A 20,964-nucleotide genomic window follows, 5' to 3' on the forward strand; every position below is an offset into this window, starting at 1 on the left:
CGTACTGTATTTATACTATACTTACATAGCCGGGGTAGCCAGACATCCGTACTGTACTTATACTATACTTACAGAGCCGGGGTAGTCAGACATCCGTACTGTATTTATACTATACTTACATAGCCGGGGTAATCAGACATCCGTACTGTACTTATACTATGCTTACATAGCCGGGGTAATCAGACATCCGTACTGTACTTATACTATACTTATAGAGCCGGGGTAGTCAGACATCCGTACTGTATTTATACTATACTTACAGAGCCGGGGTAATCAGACATCCGTACTGTACTTATACTATGCTTACATAGCCGGGGTAATCAGACATCCGTACTGTACTTATACTATACTTATAGAGCCGGGGTAATCAGACATCCGTACTGTATTTATACTATACTTACAGAGCCGGGGTAATCAGACATCCGTACTGTACTTATACTATACTTATAGAGCCGGGGTAATCAGACATCCGTACTGTATTTATACTATACTTACATAGCCGGGGTAATCAGACATCCGTACTGTACTTATACTATACTTATAGAGCCGGGGTAATCAGACATCCGTACTGTACTTATACTATACTTACAGAGCCGGGGTAATCAGACATCCGTACTGTACTTATACTATACTTACATAGCCGGGGTAATCAGACATCCGTACTGTACTTCTACTATACTTACAGAGCGGGGTAATCAGACATCCGTACTGTACTTATACTATACTTATAGAGCCGGGGTAATCAGACATCCGTACTGTACTTATACTATACTTATAGAGCCGGGGTTGTCAGACATCCGTACTGTACTTATACTATACTTACAGAGCCGGGGTAGTCAGACATCCGTACTGTACTTACAGAGCCGGGGTAGTCAGACATCCGTACTGTATTTATACTATACTTACATAGCCGGGGTAGTCAGTCATCCGTACTGTACTTATACTATACTTACATAGCCGGGGTAGTCAGACATCCGTACTGTACTTATACTATACTTACATAGCCGGGGTAATCAGACATCCGTACTGTACTTATACTATACTTATAGAGCCGGGGTAGTCAGACATCCGTACTGTATTTATACTATACTTACATAGCCGGGTAATCAGACATCCGTACTGTACTTATACTATACTTATAGAGCCGGGGTAATCAGACATCCGTACTGTATTTATACTATACTTACATAGCCGGGGTAATCAGACATCCGTACTGTACTTATACTATACTTACATAGCCGGGGTAGTCAGACATCCGTACTGTACTTATACTATACTTACATAGCCGGGTAATCAGTCATCCGTACTGTACTTATACTATACTTACATAGCCGAGGTAATCAGACATCCGTACTGTACTTATACTATACTTACAGAGCCGGGGTAGTCAGACATCCGTACTGTACTTATACTATACTTACAGAGCCGGGGTAGTCAGACATCCGTACTGTACTACTGTCGTATGGGTCCTGTGTCAGATAAATGACAACTGTCGTAAGGATCCTGTGTTAGATCAATGACAACTGTCGTATGGGTTATATGTCAGATAAATGACAACTGTCGTGTGGGTTCTTTGTCAGATACCTGACAACTTGCGTATAGATCCTGTGTCAGATAAATGACAACTGTCGTATGGGTCCTGTCTCAGATAAATGACTACTGTCGTATGGGTCCTGTCTCAGATAAATGACTACTGTCGTATGGATCCTGTCTCAGATAAATGACATCTGTCGTATGGGTCCTGTGTTAGATAAATGACAACTGTCGTGTGGCTCCTTTGTCAGATAAATGACAACTGTCGAATTGATCCTGTGTCAGATAAATGACTACTGTCGTATGGATCCTGTGTTAGATAAATGACTACTGTGGTATGGATCCTGTGTCAGATAAATGACTACTGTCGTATGGGTCCTGTATCAGATAAATGACTACTGTCGTATGGATCCTGTGTTAGATAAAGGACTACTGTCGTATGGGTCCTGTGTCAGATAAATGACAACTGTCGTATCGGCCATGTGTTAGATAAATGACAACTGTCGTATAGATCCTTTGTTAGATAAATGACTTCTGTCGTATGGATCCTGTGTTAGATAAATGACAACTGTGGTATGGATCCTGTGTCAGATAAATGACTACTGTCGTATGGGTCCTGTGTTAGATAAATGACAACTGCCGTATGGGTCCTGTGTTAGATAAATGACAACTGCCGTATGGGTCCTGTGTTAGATAAATGACTACTGTCGTGTGGGTCCTGTGTCAGATAAATGACAACTGTCGTATGGGTCCTGTCTCAGATAAATGACAACTGTCGTATAGATCCTGTCTCAGATAAATGACAACTGTCGTGTGGGTCCTGTGTCAGATAAATGACAACTGTCGTATGGGTCCTGTGTCAGATAAATGACAACTGTCGTATAGGTCCTGTCTCAGATAAATGACAACTGTCGTATGGGTCCTGTCTCAGATAAATGACAACTGTCGTATAGATCCTGTCTCAGATAAATGACAACTGTCGTATAGATCCTGTCTCAGATAAATGACAACTGTCGTATAGATCCTGTCTCAGATAAATGACAACTGTCGTATGGGTCCTGTCTCAGATAAATGACAACTGTCGTATAGATCCTGTCTCAGATAAATGACAACTGTCGTATGGGTCCTGTGTCAGATTAATGACAACTGTCGTATGGATCCTGTGTTAGATAAATGACAACTGTCGTGTGGGTCCTGTGTCAGATAAATGACAACTGTCGTGTGGGTCCTGTGTCAGATAAATGACTACTGTCGTATGGGTCCTGTGTCAGATAAATGACTACTGTCGTATGGATCCTGTGTTAGATAAATGACTACTGTCGTATGGGTCCTGTGTCAGATAAATGACAACTGCCGTATGGGTCATATGTCAGATAAATGACAACTGTCGTATGGATCCTGTGTCAGATAAATGACTACTGTCGTATTGGTCCTGTGTTAGATAAACGACAACTGTCGTATGGGTCCTGTGTCAGATAAATGACAACTGTCGTATGGATCCTGTGTCAGATAAATGACAACTGTCGTATGTATCCTGTGTCAGATAAATGACTACTGTCGTATGGATCCTGTGTCAGATAAATGACTACTGTCGTATAGATCCTGTGTTAGATAAATGACTACTGTCGTATGGATCCTGTGTTAGATAAATGACTACTGTCGTATGGATCCTGTGTCAGATAAATGACAACTGTCGTATGGATCCTGTGTCAGATAAATGACAACTGCCGTATGGATCCTGTGTCAGATAAATGACAACTGCCGTATGGGTCATATGTCAGATAAATGACAACTGTCGTATTGATCCTGTGTCAGATAAATGACAACTGTCGTATGGGTCATATGTCAGATAAATGACTACTGTCGTATGGATCCTGTGTCAGATAAATGACAACTGTCGTATGGATCCTGTGTTAGATAAATGACTACTGTCGTATGGGTCCTGTGTCAGATAAATGACAACTGCCGTATGGGTCATATGTCAGATAAATGACAACTGTCGTATGGATCCTGTGTCAGATAAATGACTACTGTCGTATTGGTCCTGTGTTAGATAAACGACAACTGTCGTATGGGTCCTGTGTCAGATAAATGACAACTGTCGTATGGATCCTGTGTCAGATAAATGACAACTGTCGTATGTATCCTGTGTCAGATAAATGACTACTGTCGTATGGATCCTGTGTCAGATAAATGACTACTGTCGTATAGATCCTGTGTTAGATAAATGACTACTGTCGTATGGATCCTGTGTTAGATAAATGACTACTGTCGTATGGATCCTGTGTCAGATAAATGACAACTGTCGTATGGATCCTGTGTCAGATAAATGACAACTGCCGTATGGGTCCTGTGTCAGATAGATGACAACTGTCGTGTGGCTCCTTTGTCAGATAAATGACAACTGTCGTATGGATCCTGTGTCAGATAAATGACAACTGTCGTATTGGTCCTGTGTCAGATAAATGACAACTGTCGTATGGGTCCTGTGTTAGATAAATGACAACAGTTACTGTCGTATGGGTCCTGTCTCAGATAAATGATAACTGTCGTGTGGGTCCTGTGTCAGATAAATGACAACTGTCGTATGTATCCTGTGTTAGATAAATGACAACAGTTACTGTCATATGGATCCTGTCTCAGATAAATGACAACTGTCGTGTGGGTCCTGTGTCAGATAAATGACTACTGTCGTATGGATCCTGTGTTAGATAAATGACAACAGTTACTGTCGTATGGGTCCTGTCTCAGATAAATGATAACTGCCGTGTGGGTCCTGTGTCAGATAAATGACAACTGTCGTATGGGACCTTTATCAGATAAATAATTACTGTCGTATGGTCCCATTTGTCGATTGCTGTAGTGACAATGCCGTCTCTGACTCCATAAAAGCTGTCTTTTTATCAATTCACTGGACGCAGTACTAGTCTGGACAGTCAATGAGGAATTTAAAGGTATGGCGCAGTTTTTTCTATTCAGAATTTGATTCAAGAAGGATTTCTTTGTAACTGAACAATTTTATGCAGAACCATTCAGGAACTAAATTATTTGCTAGAGTCGTCCGTCAATTTTGCCCGTTCAGTTATATACCGAGTCAAAGTTTTCTTTAAAGTATTATGCATACAGCTGTTGATTATAAACTTAACTCAAATCACGTTACTTTGGGAAGTGTGGACTCTCTTCTTTTCCCCGACGAAATTACATTATGTTATATGTTTCCGATGTGGTATTGTGAAACTTGTCTTTGAATGAAGTATAATTGGTAACGTGCAGTAGGAGAGACAAATAAACATAGACCTACATGTATAATTAAATATTCCAGTATTAACCCTAAAACAAGACATGTACTTCCTTTCTGTAGTCAAAATCCATAATAAATACTGAGAGAACGTGTCGGCGACATCACGTCACTAACTTTCATCAATTTCTGTTGACTGGGTTTCCTAATCTTACATGTAGATAAGGCCATGGTTTACCTGTATCACTCGACTTCTCCCACATATTTGGGAGTTCCCACTGACGGCAAAGGTCAACTAAGGTATGCAGCGATGCATTATATTGTTATAGTCCGTTTCTTTATTCACACATATTTTCGGCGTGTGTATACCTGTGGAGTGTAGGACAAAAGCCCCCCCGGACATTAGCCCCCCCGGACATTAGCCCCTAGGACAAAAGCCCCTCCGGACGAAAGCCCCCCCGGACATTAGCCCCCCCGGACAAAAGCCCCTTCTTTAGAAATTTAGCTGGTATACTTGATATAAATCTGTACTTTTGAAAAACAGAAACTATATATATATATATTGTTGTTTTTATCTCTGAAATTTGGAGAATAATTGTGTGCAAAATGAAGGTCCTTGGTTCAATGTCAGTGTATCATTATATGTCTGTGGTTAAACATCATAATTTATTTTTTCAAACTTTATATTATTAAGTAAGCTAAAAATTTCAGGAGAGTTCTCCATGATGAACAAATTGTTACTGATTACACATAATTTTTGACTTCCTAATATACTGCAAATATTGATAATCAAAGAAATGTCTACAAAAGCAATAAACATTTGATCCCTATTTGCAGTGTCTCAAATTATAATATAATAAGTACATAATGTACCTAACCAAACATGTTGCTCTGTGTTGTAATACGTTTAATTTTAGGAATACAATGTAATTAAAATCAAAGAAACAATGAAGCCATTAATGGTATATTTCTTTCCAGGAGAATATAAAACCTACGAAACACCTGTGAAATAGCTTATTGTTTATGTAACAGTTCAAGTAGTTGTTTTTCGAACTGGTTGTTTACATTGCAGAAGCCACTGGTGACTGAAGTCACTTACATATATATGTAGCACTTAATATAACCACTGCTAAAACATATATTGTAATTTAAAAAAAAAAAATAAAATAAATAAAAACATAAAAAATAAAAAAAATAAATATAATTTTTTTTTATGAAGGGGCTTTTGTCCACTTTTTGATTAGTGTAAAGGGGCTAATGTCCGGGGGGGCTTTTGTCCTAGGGGCTAATGTCCGGGGGGGCTAATGTCCGGGGGGGCTTTTGTCCGTACCTCTACCTGTGTATGGTAGTGTAGTTACTGATGTAGCATTCCCTGTATAAATGTTCCTTGGTGGAGTAAGCCTCTTTCAACTGATGGTAAACACATTTAATCCGAAGAGTTCTAACGTGTAATCGGCCCTTTAAAAATCTGATATGGGTTAGTCGGCCCATATCAGATTAATAAAAGGCCGTCAAAACAGATTCACTAAAGAAAGTATGTTTTATAAGTCTGCATTTTTAAATTATGAAACCACGCATAATTGAAACATCCAGGTATATTAGAACACTTGTGTACATCTTCTCCATGTCGGAATCTGTTGAAACAACGGTAATGGCGAAACTTTTTGATCAGTTTCGATTAGTCGAATCCTAAATATTGTCTGCTTTCAGATAAGTTTGGTCCGTTCCTGTTTTACGTATTCAATTGCATGACACTATATGAATCTACCATATGACACTATACGGATCTACCACATGACACTATAAGGATATACTACATGACAATATACGGATCTACCACATGACACTATACGGATCTGTCACATAACACTATACGGATCAACCACATGACACTATACGGATCTACCACATGACACTATACGGACTACCACATGACACTATACGGATCTGTCACATGACACTATACGGATCTACCACATGACACTATACGGATCTGCCACATGACACTATACGGATCTGTCACATGACACTATACGGATCTGTCACATGACACTATACGGATCGGTCACATGAAGCTATACGGATCTGCCACATGCCACTATACGGATCTGTCACATGACACTATACGGATCTGTCACATGACACTATACGGATCTACCACATGACACTATACGGATATACTACATGACACTATACGGATCTGTCACATGACGCTGTACGGACTCAGCCAGAATTGATGCTTTCGGAATAGATAGCAAAGCCACCGTAGTAAATAGGTTGAAATTTGTAACGTTAATGTAGTCCAGCTTGTTTATGAAACAAATTGGCTACCTTTGTTATTGTTTTTGTTTTCATTTTCGATGTGATAATGCCAATAACCGAGACCTTGGCAGTATTTCCTACAGTCCTTGTCACCAACAGAGAATGGAGAAACGACTGACTGGCACGAAAAATGTCTGGCTGGTTACCTCGTCGTGATCTCCATTTTATTATACAACTGTCTAATATAGCTGACAAGTGGCATATCTCTTCATAAATACGTACAACTGTCGCCCGTACACCGGCTGAATGAAGACAGCACTGCCTGTCAGTATTGCCATAACCTTTGTGAGTGATGGACATAAGAGGTCAATACACAGATTTGCATACAATGCAAATTTATTCAACCGTGATGTTTACTTCGGACACTAATCATTTGTTTTCCTGTTAGAATCTTTCTTTCGTAATTCAATTAAATAATATCTTGTGACATGTGAATCTAATTGTATTTTGTTATTCAATTATTTAATAACTTGTGGCAAGTTTATCTGATTTATTAATATATATGTACATTACCTTATACGGACAGGTATGTCATACGTGATTTTGGGAGTACATGCTTGCTTAATATAAATATGTGTGAGAATACATGCTTCCTGAATATAATAGTGTCTTTGTCCTATAAAGTACATGAGTTATCTTTTTTCTATTTTTTCTGTCTTTTTTATCCTTTTTTTGAAGTACAAAAGTTACTTCTAGACTTACTTTAATGAGGTCATTTATGCTATTTCAAGTCCAAGATTTCCTTTTGGGTTAGAAAAGTGAGATTTTTCACATGATGTGTAAGTGTTCCTTAAAAGACTTTTAGATATAATATTTGAAATCCCCTAACACTATCAAACACACGGGAGACGATCAAGGTCGCCGTTCATACACCGCTTTTGGCTGTCAATCTCATACCTTTTCACCTTTCTTTAAATACAATTTCATATCTAAGAGGAATGTTCTATTCTAACTTTTAACTTTCTGGATGTCCTTTCAGCGTTATGATTCGAATGTACTTATACTGTGCATCTAATTGGGGCTAAACCCGAGAGGCCAGACTGGATCAATGAAACAATTCGGTTCCGAGGGTCTGTAGAATCGATAAATGGACTTGTAACCATAGAGATATATCAGAGGTGACATTTTATACCTGTACTACGCACAGAGGTTTTATTGATCAATAAACGAAGCAACGATAATCCATGCCCGGCTTATTTATTGTTAAACTTGTATCGAACCAGCACACAATATTCCTTATCTTTCCAGAGGGTGCATACGTTAACGGCCAATGTTTAGATTAGTACAGTTAGTGTGTGTCAGTAACAATGTTTAGATTAGTACAGTTAGTGTGTGTTAATAACAATGTTTAGATTAGTACAGTTAGTGTGTGTGTCAATAACAAGGACTGTCTTTAAATCGTACCCCACTTTGTCTTGCTATTTCAAATCCTTCTTGTGTATGTACTGTATTAATTGATATGTTCTCATAGGGCGTACGGCCTCCAGTCTATGAATTGAATTGTACGTTCTCTTCATCAGTATTAAGCCATCGTTACCATCGGACGATTATCTGTTATTGTCACAAATGTGTTTTATAATTTGATATTGTAAATGTTGTTATTTTTAAGGCGTTCGGTCTTTTTTTCTACTTTTTTTTCAAAGAGGGAAAGTAAGATCGAGAATTGATAATACTCTTACATAAGATTGAGACAATTATGGTCTGTTTCATGTTTTCCGTGGGAGATATATCCTCCTTGATTCATGTGTTTTATTACGAAGATTTGAGCCGTCGTAAACAACACAGATTACAGTATATATTGTTTATAGTGTGTGAGTAGGTACATATATACATGTGTCTACTACATGGTGTATATACTGTTCACCGAGAATCCTCAGTAAAAAAGTTCTATTCCATTTTAAGGTGGAAGTCAATTTATTTCATTATATTTTCCTAGTTAATGGGTTTGTTGTACATCAATCGAGGGGTCTCTTGTACATCAATCGAGGGGTCTCTTGTACATCCAATTAATGAGTATGTTGTACCCCATTAAGGTCAGTTTTGCAATAAATTTATGCTGTGCGTCCATTAATGTGTATGTTGTAATCTAATTCATAGGTCTGTTGAACATCGATCAATGGGTCTCTTGTACATCCATTAATAAGCTTATTTTACATACAGTTAATTGGCCTGTTGTACATCCGATCAATTGGTCTGTTGTTCATTCATTAATGGGTATGTTTTACATGCAATTAATGGATCTGTTTTACATCCATTTAATTGGTATGTCGTAATCCATTGATGGATATGTTGTAATACATTAATGGGTCAGTTGTACATCCAATAATGGGACTGTCGTACATTCATTGATGGTATGTTGTACCTCCAATTGATGGGCCTGTTAACATACAATTGACGGGTTTGTTGTATATCCAATTGATGATGTGTTGTACATCCATCCAACTAATGGTATGTTGTACATCCATTTAAAGGAATGTTGTACATCCAATTAACGGGCTTATTGTACATCCAATTAACGGGCCTATTGTACATCATATTAATGGTCCTGTTGTACATCCAATTAACGGGCCTATTGTACATCCAATTAACGGGCCTATTGTACCTCCAATTAACGGGCCTATTGTACTTCATATTAATGGTCCTGTTGTACATCCAATTAATGGTCCTGTTGTACATCCAATTAATGGGTATGGTGTACATCCATTTATTGGTCCGTTGTACATGCAATTAATGGTATGTTGTACATCCAATTAGTGAATTGTTGTACACCCAATTAACAGTGGGCCTGTTGTACATCCAATTACCTTTGTAATAAATGTTGTTTATGCAGACGAATTTGTTTGACATATCTACATATTTATTACAGAATCATGTTCTCGAGTGTCAGAGTGTCCTTAAATTAACAATAAATGTATGTACAATAAACCTTATCTTAACCTCTACTATCAACTTCACCAGCCCAAAATAAACGTATGAATAAATGTCACATTAAGTTTAATTCCTGTCGCCTATCCTACGGTATCATACTAAATACTTATGTATATTAAAATGTTGACACGGGCAGACCGAGGATTTCCCAATCATATAGATCTTAATACATTGTTTATAACACAGCGACATGTCCTGAGTTGTTAACTTTGATGTGGGATGTTCCATGATCTCTGGTGTTCGGCACCAAAACTGTAATGTACTGCTCACTCTGGGTATATGTGTACTGTTCACTCTGTGTATATGTGTACTGTTCACTCTGTGTCTATGTGTACTGTTCACTCTGGGTCTATGTGTACTGTTCACTCTGTGTATATGTGTACTGTTCACTCTGTGTCTATGTGTACTGCTCACTCTGGGTATATGTGTACTGTTCACTCTGTGTATATGTGTACTGTTCACTCTGTGTCTATGTGTACTGTTCACTCTGTGTCTATGTGTACTGTTCACTCTGTGTTTATATGTACTGCTCACTCTGTGTCTATGTGTACTGTTCACTCTGTGTCTATGTGTACTGCTCACTCTGTGTATATGTGTACTGCTCACTCTGTGTATATGTGTACTGTTCACTCTGTGTATATGTGTACTGTTCACTCTGTGTATATGTGTACTGTTCACTCTGGGTATATGTGTACTGTTCACTCTGTGTATATGTGTACTGTTCACTCTGTGTATATGTGTACTGTTCACTCTGTGTCTATGTGTACTGTTCACTCTGTGTATATGTGTACTGTTCATTCTGTGTATATGTGTACTGTTCACTCTGTGTATATGTGTACTGTTCACTCTGTGTATATGTGTACTGTTCACTCTGTGTATATGTGTACTGTTCACTCTGGGTATATGTGTACTGTTCACTCTGTGTCTATGTGTACTGCTCACTCTGGGTATATGTGTACTGTTCACTCTGTGTATATGTGTACTGTTCACTCTGTGTATATGTGTACTGTTCACTCTGTGTCTATGTGTACTGTTCACTCTGTGTCTATGTGTACTGCTCACTCTGTGTATATGTGTACTGCTCACTCTGTGTATATGTGTACTGTTCACTCTGTGTATATGTGTACTGTTCACTCTGTGTATATGTGTACTGTTCACTCTGGGTATATGTGTACTGTTCACTCTGTGTATATGTGTACTGTTCACTCTGTGTATATGTGTACTGTTCACTCTGTGTCTATGTGTACTGTTCACTCTGTGTATATGTGTACTGTTCATTCTGTGTATATGTGTACTGTTCACTCTGTGTATATGTGTACTGTTCACTCTGTGTATATGTGTACTGTTCACTCTGTGTATATGTGTACTGTTCACTCTGGGTATATGTGTACTGTTCACTCTGTGTATATGTGTATTACTCACTCTGGGTCTATGTGTACTGTTCACTCTGGGTATATGTGTACTGCTCACTCTGTGTATATGTGTACTGTTCACTCTGTGTATATGTGTACTGTTCACTCTGGGTATATGTGTACTGCTCACTTTGGGTATATGTGTACTGTTCACTCTGGGTATATGTGTACTGTTCACTCTGGGTCTATGTGTACTACTCACTCTGTGTATATGTGTACTGCTCACTCTGTGTATATGTGTACTACTCACTCTGTGTATATGTGTACTGTTCACTCTGGGTAAATGTGTACTGCTCACTCGGTGTATATGTGAACTGTTCACCCTGTCTATATGTGTACCGTTCACTCTGGGATTATGTGTACTGTTCACTCTGGGTCTATGTGTACTGTTCACACTGGGTCTATGTGTACTGTTCACTCTGTGTATATGTGTACTGTTCACTCTGTGTATAATGTGTACTGCTCACTCTGTGTATATGTGTACTGCTCACTCTGTGTATATGTGTACTGTTCACTCTGGGTCTATGTGTACTGTTCACTCTGTGTATATGTGTACTGTTCACTCTGTGTATATGTGTACTGTTCACTCTGTGTATATGTGTACTGCTCACTCTGGGTCTATGTGTATTGCTCACTCTTGGTCTATGTGTACTTTTCTATGGGTTTAAGTGTACAGTGCTGTGTGTCGTTATTGCTATCTATCGTTAGTGTTATGTGTCGTTAGTGTTGTATGTCGTTAGTGTTGTGTGTCGTTAGTGTTGTGTGCCGTTAGTGCTGTATGCCGTTAGTGTTGTGTGCCGTTAGTGTTGTGTGCCGTTAGTGTTGTGTGCCGTTAGTGTTGTGTGCCGTTAGTGCTGTGTGCCGTTAGTGCTGTATGTCGTTAGTGTTGTGTGCCGTTAGTGCTGTGTGTCGTTAGTGCTGCGTGTCGTTAGTGTTGTGTGCCGTTAGTGTTGTGTGCCGTTAGTGCTGTGTGTCGTTAGTGCTGTGTGTCGTTAGTGTTTTGTGTCGTTAGTGCTGTGTGTCGTTAGTACTGTGTGTCGTAAGTGCTGTGTGTCGTTAGTGCTGTGTGCCGTTAGTGTTGTGTGTCGTTAGTGTTATGTGTCGTTAGTGTTGTATGTCGTTAGTGCTGAGTGCCGTTAGTGCTGTGTGCCTTTAGTGCTGTGTGTCGTTAGTGTTGTATGTCGTAAGTGTTGTGTGCCGTTAGTGTTGTGTGCCGTTAGTGTTGTATGTCGTTAGTGTTGTGTGTCGTTAGTGCTGTGTGCCGTTAGTGCTGTGTGCCGTTAGTGCTGTGTGCCGTTCGTGCTGTGTGTCGTTAGTGTTATGTGCCGTTGGTGTTATGTGTCGTTATGGTCTCGTTAGTGTTTTGTGTCGTTCGTGTTATGTGTCGTTAGTGTTATGTGTCGTTGGTGTTATGCGTCGTTAGATTGTCGTTAGTGTTGTTTGTCGTAAGTACTGTGTGTCGTTAGTGTTGTATGTCGTTAGTGTTGTATGTCGTTAGTGTTGTGTGTCGTTAGTGTTGTGTGTCGTTAGTGCTGTGTGCCGTTAGTGCTGTGTGTCGTTAGTGTTGTGTGCCGTTAGTGTTATGTGTCGTTAGTGTTGTATGTCATTAGTGTTATGTGTCGTTAGGTTGTCGTTAGTGTTGTGTATCGTTAGTGCTGTGTGTCGTTAGTGTTGTGTGCCGTTAGTGCTGAGTGCCGTTAGTGCTGTGTGTCGTTAGTGTGTGTCGTTAGTGTTGTGTATCGTTAGTGCTGAGTGCCGTTAGTGCTGTGTGCCGTTAGTGCTGTGTGTCGTTAGTGCTGTATGTCGTTAGTGTTATGAAATGTCATTAACAATCGCCTGTCTGTCCTCATTTGACCATATAGGTGACATCACTGTCGTCATGCACTGAATCCATCTCACCTGTCTAATGATGTACTTTCACGTGCCTCGTTACCTGAAGACAAGTCCATACTCAGTACATAACATACGCTTGTCCTGTTTACGGAAGTATGTGGTCCCCCCATTACTCTGTGACTGGGAGAACAATAGTCAAATGTCATTATTAGACACTGGCCAGCCATTTTAGCCATATTAACCCATTAGTCACTTAGAGTTAATTAACCTGTGATTTCCCTTTCGTTGTCTAGGTTACAAGACCCATGGTTACTGTTTGTATGTGATAATGCTTTCTATAATTAGTTAATGTTGTTACCACTATATTGAACCATTCGGTCCCGATACACGGTGTCATATATCTACATGTGGTGGTAATATTTACAAAATTGTTTTATATATATATAAACGAATCATTACTAAACAAGACAGGGAGAGATATGATATAAACCTCGACCCCGACCAAACTACCAGCGGGGGGCGGTACAAAGTTACAATCCTGCTGGTAGAACCGACAGGGGACTGACACACACCTATAATTCCCTCCAGTAGTAGCGGCTGTTCTCTAACCACCACACCCGATACACAAGTTACTAAACGTCTGTCCTGGGTTTCATAAAATATCCTTCTGCTATACATCAAATCCTTCAACTAGTAAAACGTAATGTTAAAGGTAGGTACAGGTTCCGGAGTGACTTCCAGTTGCCAGGGTTTAGTGCTAGGAGGCAGTAGTGTGATATAGGCACGCTTATCGAACTTAGGGCATTGGTAACACTGATTATCTATACTTCGGAATGTCTGTTTATTACTGACTCTTTGTTATTATGACGCACGCTATTGAAAATACCGTTGATCTACTTACAGGTGATGTTTCGAAAACCGTAAATGACGCAACAGGTGTAAGACGGTGCCTCTAGCCATGGACACCAAGAGGTCGACGAATCGACTAAGGCGCATCCTGTTGGCACTTATTCTAACAACTGTTGCCATCTTTGCCTTTACTATCCACTTCCGTTTTTTGAATGGCCCCCTAGATTCCATAGACTTTAACGATGTGTCCAGGGAAGCGTCCTATCAGTCGGTGCTACAACACTCCGACGGCAGTTTAGATGTCATATTCAACGTCCCAGCCTCGTCCAATCTTGCCAGGAAACTCCGACAAACCAAAGTTAGTACGAAAAAAGCTCTTTATAACTTAAACGGAATATACAAAAAGGGACCACTTTTAAACAAAACAACAGACGGGGCCGTCGCCAGGCCCTCTATTAAAGCCAACAGTACAGGCAGGAGATTTGTGAAGAAGACGCTATATCCGGTTACTCTGCAATCCCCGTACCTTATCAACAACGTTAACATCTGTAAGGACATGAAAAAGCCGGGGCTATTGGTGATTGTTCATACTGCTACTGATCACTTCAAACGGCGCAGGTCCATACGGGAAACCTGGGCTAACAAAAATATTCTCATTAACCATGGACTTAGGATAGTGTTTATGTTCGGCTTAACAGACAACAAGGACACCGAGATTATGTTGGAGAATGAGAGCGTTGTGCATGGTGATATTGTCCAGGGGAACTTTAAAGACACCTATCATAATCTTACTCATAAGGGCGTGCTAGCCTATCGCTGGATCACCGAGTACTGTCCTAAAGCCGACCTCATCGTGAAGGTGGACGATGATATGTTCGTGAATATATTTCTACTTTTGGATGTGTACTTTCCCAAATATAAAGACAATACCAGGTTTATGGGTTGTCAGGTTAGACACAAGGGCACCAGTCCTATTGTTCGAAACAAGAGCAAATGGCAAGTCAAAGGTGACGAGTTCAAAAACATGACGCATTATCCAGTGACGTATTGTAACGGCTATTTCGTCATAATGTCGCCAAGCATCATCCGGGAACTTTACCGAGCCTCGTTCATGACCCCGTTTTTCTGGGTTGATGATGTTTACTTGTATGGATTACTTCCGTATAAGATAGGAAAAGTGAAACACATTCCATTTACTAGTAATCTAACACTCAGCCAGGAGGCCGGTATTAAATGCTTCACCGGAAATACAACATGCCACTATTTAGCTGCGTACGCATTCAAAGAAGGCGTAATGGAGAAACTGTGGTATGCGTCTTTATCAATGTTCAAAGATTTAGCAGTCAAATATTTACCTAAGGAGTTACTGTTAACATGATGTGTTTGGGCAACAGTAGATGTACCGCCGTGTTTACACTGTGATATTAATGAGGGCGGCACATACAACTCATAGAATGTGCACAAAATGATATCTGGATTTCGGTTTCACAAAAATGCGTTGCTTCGTTTTTTATTTCCCGAAAAATATTAAAGTAATGCGTAAAATAAAATATACATTTTCAGATTTTTAAGCTAAAATTAGAGATCATTTTGATATGATATTAGATATACATTTGTAAATTAGGAAAAATTCAAAATTTTAACTGAAACTCTGCAGTAGTCCATGGACCAATACTAATATCAGATGATTCTTGTTTTCATTTTTTTTATTTCACAGATGAGTGCCATAACTATTTTATAACATATTTTATTTTCCGTGCAATATTGCCATTCGATTAGGACGAAATGGCACACGTGCACTTGCACAATAATCATGCCAATAAGCATGACGTCATTGGTAACATAATTGTGACATTATTGACGAACTGAACGACCTATCTTGGTTTGATACAGTAGTCATAAATGACAAGGCTTTACGGGAAAATCATATTGCGGTATTGTACAATGCAATGTGATATGTTTTCATGCAAAACTCTCATTTTCCGACAGTAAAGATCATAGCAAGGAAGTTCAATACTGTATGACTCCATTGCTACAGTTATGACATCATAACGGGCACGCGCCGTATTACATTTAAAGTCCTTTATGCCGTTCATGCCATTATAATGTATATTAAATGAAAAGTAATAATTAATGGGCCTATACACGAAGTATTGTAATCTTGGTGTATAACACTTTGAAAAATGCTCAGTAACATAGTACTCAATGTGTACTACATGTCCGATATATTAATGTGTTGTGAGAATTATAACAGAATTCAGTTTGGTCGTGGATTCAGCAATTTAAAGATTACTTTGTCAAGATGGTTGTATAAGTCTGTTTTTCCTTATTGATCGCATGAATATATAAACATGTGGATGTGCGATAAACGTGTGAAGGTATGTGTGGATGTATGAACTTGTGAATGTATGAACGTGTGAATGTATGTGTGAATGTTTGAACGTGTGAATGTATGTGTGAATGTATGAACGTGTGAATGTATGTGTGGATGTATGAACTTGTGAATGTATGTGTGGATGTATGTGTGGATGTATGAACTTGTGAATGTATGTGTGGATGTATGAACGTGTGAATGTATGTGTGGATGTATGAACGTGTGAATGTATGTGTGGATGTATGTGTGGATGTATGAACTTGTGAATGTATGAACGTGTGAATGTATTTGTGGATGTATGAATTTGTGAATGTATGAACGTGTGAATGTATTTGTGGATGTATGAATTTGTGAATGTATGAAATTGTGGATGTTTGTGCGAATGTATGAACGTGTGGATATATGAACGTATGAGCGTATTAACGTATGAATGCATGAACATGTGAGTGTATGAACGTGTGAATGAAGTATGCATACTTTCATTAGACTGTCAATGCTTCACATATCTTCACTTCACAAAATAAAGTTGTTCATTATTGACCAATAAAAGAGTCGATACCGTTTTGATATAGTATTGGTTACTGTCTTACCATGAGTGTAATATATTGGCAGTTGAGATCCTGCTCGTCTCACAGCACAACACCAAGCGGTCAATACAGCACCACACCAAGCGGTCAATACAACACCCCACACCAAGCCGTCAATACAACATTCCACACCAAGCCGTCAATACAGCACCACACCAAGCCGTCAATACAACACCCCACACCAAGCGGTCAATACAACATCCCACACCAAGCCGTCAATACAACACCGCACACCAAGCGGTCAATACAGCACCACACCAAGCGGTCAATACAACACCCCCACACCAAGCGGTCAATACAACACCCCACACCAAGCCGTCAATACAGCACCACACCAAGCCGTCAATACAGCACCACACCAAGCCGTCAATACAACACCCCACACCAAGCCGTCAATACAACATCCCACACCAAGCCGTCAATACAGCACCACACCAAGCCGTCAATACAGCACCACACCAAGCCGTCAATACAACACCCCACACCAAGCCGTCAATACAACACCCCACACCAAGCGGTCAATACAACACCCCACACCAAGCGGTCAATACAACACCCCACACCAAGCCATCAATACAACACCACACCAAGCCGTCAATACAGCACCACACCAAACCGTCAATATAGCACCACACCAAGCCGTCAATACAACACCCCACACCAAGCGGTCAATACAACACCCAACACCAAGCGGTCAATACAACACCCCACACCAAGCCATCAATACAACACCCCACACCAAGCGGTCAATACAACACCACACACCAAGCGGTCAATACAACACCACACCAAGCCGTCAATATAACACCCCACACCAAGCGGTCAATACAACAACCCGCACCAAGCGGTCAATACAACACCCCGAACCAAGCGGTCAATACAACACCCCACACCAACCCGTCAATACAACACCCCACACCAACCCGTCAATACAACATCCCACACCAAGCCGTCAATACAGCACCACACCAAGCGGTCAATACAACACCCCACACCAAGCGGTCAATACAACACCCCACACCAAGCCATCAATACAACACCCCACACCAAGCGGTCAATACAACACCACACACCAAGCGGTCAATACAACACCACACCAAGCCGTCAATATAACACCCCACACCAAGCGGTCAATACAACAACCCGCACCAAGCGGTCAATACAACAACCCGAACCAAGCGGTCAATACAACACCCCACACCAAGCCGTCAATACAACACCCCACACCAACCCGTCAATACAACATCCCACACCAAGCCATCAATACAACACCCCACACCAAGCCATCAATACAATACCCCACACCAAGCGGTCAATACAACACCCCACACCAAGCGGTCAATACAACACCCCACACCAAGCCATCAATACAACACCCCACACCAAGCGGTCAATACAACACCACACCAAGCCGTCAATATAACACCCCACACCAAGCGGTCAATACAACAACCCGCACCAAGCGGTCAATACAACACCCCGAACCAAGCGGTCAATACAACACCCCACACCAAGCCATCAATACAACACCCCACACCAACCCGTCAATACAACACCTCACACCAAGCCGTCAATACAACATCCCACACCAAGCCATCAATACAACACCCCACACCAAGCCATCAATACAGCACCCCACACCAAGCGGTCAATACAGCACCGCACACCAAGCCGTCAATACAGCACCCCACACCAAGCCGTCAATACAACACCCCACACCAAGCCATCAATACACCACCTCACACCAAGCCATCAATACAACACCCCACACCAAGCCGTCAATATAACACCCCACACCAAGCCGTCAATACAACACCCCACACCAAGCCGTCAATACAACACCCCACACCAAGCCGTCGATACAACACCCAACACCAAGCCATCAATACAGCACCTCACACCAAGCGGTCAATACAACACCCCACACCAAGCCATCAATACAACACCCCACACCAAGCCATCAATACAACACCCCACACCAAGCCGTCAATACAACACCCCGCACCAAGCGGTCAATACAACACCCCACGCCAAGCCGTCAATACAACACCCCACACAAAGCCATCAATACAGCATCTCACACCAAGTCGTCAATACAACACCTCACACCAAGCCGTCAATACAACACCCCACACCAAGCCGTCAATACAACATCCCACACCAAGTCGTCAATACAACACCCCACACCAAGCCGTCAATACAACACCCCACACCAAGCCGTCGATACAACACCTCACACCAAGCTGTCAATACAACACCACACCAAGCTGTCAATACAACACCCCACACCAAGCCATCAATACAGCACCTCACACCAAGCCGTCAATACAGCACCACACCAAGCCGTCAATACAACACCCCACACCAAGCCGTCAGTACAACACCTCACACCAAGCCTGTCAATACAACACCCAACACCAAGCCATCAATACAACACCCCACACCAAGCCATCAATACAGCACCTCACACCAAGCCGTCAATACAACACCCAACACCAAGCCATCAATACAACACCCCACACCAAGCCGTCAATACAGCACCACACCAAGCCATCAATACAGCACCACACCAAGCCGTCGATACAACAACCAAACCAAGCCGTTGATACAGCACCCCACACTAATCACAACACCCCGTCGTCACTCTCTTTAAGTTCTGATTTGATTTCAAAACCGGATCCGGGGATGCTGGTTTTAGTTGATGAAACTAGTATGCACATCTAAATTTCTCGCTATATGCACGATGTCTCTTTAGGTTTACCTTCTCGTACGCATATCAAGGACATACTTATTTTTTCAGTTTTGAAATCTTTTTATTCATCCTTTTGCATATTATGAGTAAATGAAATACATAGAAAAAACATCAATTATAGATACAGTTTTACAGCAACACAATATCATTTTTAGGAGAGCAACAAGGGTGTCAGTGATTAGGTATACATATTAAGGGCAAATATATAAAGGGTACACATTTGTAAGTTGCACATATCAAGGGTACTCATATTAAGGGTACATAAATTAAGGGTACACATATCAAGTGGACATATATCAAGGGTACACATATTAACGGTACACATATTAAGGTACACATATCAGGGGTACACATATTAACGGTACACATATTAAGGGTACATGTATTTAAATTACACATATTAATGGTACATATATTATGGGTACGCATATCAAGGTTACACATATTAAGGGTACACATATTAAGGTTATACATATTAAGGGTACACATATTAAGGGTACGCATATTATGAGCCCCGCCCCTAAAAGAGTGTACAGTGTTTCGAAGCATCAATTGAGATTTCCTTTGTATTCACCTCTTCGCTTGATATATATTTGTTTCCTCCATTTAAACGAAGATTGCAAACGCATGTTACAAATATTTAAAATACAAGATAGTTTTAACTGGAACAGTCCAAAAGTTATAGCGAAAAACGCAGACGCAGTTTGGCTTTGTCCAAGATAGAAAGGCGTTTTTCGATTCTGTTTGATATCGTTTCCTATATTTTTCAAACACGACTTCAACTTCGTCGCTTTTGTATTTCATTCGCCATTTTAATGAGTAGCTATTCAGTGTAGCAAGAGACTGCTTCAATCTTTATTCGCGACTCAGCAGAGCACAAAGAGGGTGCTTCAATCTTGACAATCAATTCAGGGGAGCAAGAGGGATATTTTACCGTGACACTCCATTCATGAGAACAAGAGGCAATTCCATCTTAACGCTTCTTTCAGAGGAACAAGAGGGCGTTTCAATCTTGACTCTTCATTCAGGGGAGCTAGATGGGGCTTCAAGCTTGAAACTTCGTTCAGGGGAGCAAAAGGGCGCTTCAATCATGTATCTCCATTTAGGGGAGTAAGAGGGTGATACAATCTTGACAC

The 20,964-nt window shown here is 40.5% G+C and overlaps 2 protein-coding genes across 3 annotated transcripts in view; both read left to right on the forward strand.

The window, feature by feature from the left end:
• The window catches only part of LOC117328964 (N-acetyllactosaminide beta-1,3-N-acetylglucosaminyltransferase 2-like), a 51,635-nt gene extending 35,047 nt beyond the window's left edge, over nt 1-16,588 (forward strand). Inside the window, exons 2-3 of one of the 2 annotated variants that reach the window (XM_033886605.1) lie at nt 9,975-9,980; nt 14,179-16,588. In XM_033886605.1, the coding sequence (XP_033742496.1) occupies nt 14,225-15,493 (1,269 nt within the window). In that variant the 5' untranslated portion in view covers nt 9,975-9,980; nt 14,179-14,224 and the 3' untranslated portion in view covers nt 15,494-16,588. Of the gene's footprint in view, nt 1-9,974; nt 9,981-14,169 lie in introns of both variants that reach the window. The other variant, XM_033886606.1, reaches the window with a different exon arrangement.
• Nucleotides 15,901-18,863, forward strand: LOC117330036 (early nodulin-75-like). Its single transcript, XM_033888255.1, has 2 exons — nt 15,901-15,952; nt 17,125-18,863. The coding sequence occupies exons 1-2, from the start codon at nt 15,901-15,903 to the stop codon at nt 18,861-18,863; spliced, it is 1,791 nt and encodes a 596-aa protein (XP_033744146.1).
• The last annotated feature ends 2,101 nt before the right edge of the window (nt 18,864-20,964 follow it).

Source organism: Pecten maximus, chromosome 6 (genome assembly GCF_902652985.1).
Source record: "Pecten maximus chromosome 6, xPecMax1.1, whole genome shotgun sequence".
NCBI classification, from domain to species: domain Eukaryota; kingdom Metazoa; phylum Mollusca; class Bivalvia; order Pectinida; family Pectinidae; genus Pecten; species Pecten maximus.

What these genes read in the sequence shown, in the direction of transcription:
- LOC117330036 (XM_033888255.1), top strand. Translation starts at nt 15,901, where the DNA reads ATGGCACACGTGCACTTGCACAATAATCATGCCAATAAGCATGACGTC. An exon ending in CAATAAGCATGACGTCATTG is followed by an intron (nt 15,953 to 17,124) that starts GTAACATAATTG and finishes CTCGTCTCACAG; the next exon opens with CACAACACCAAGCGGTCAAT.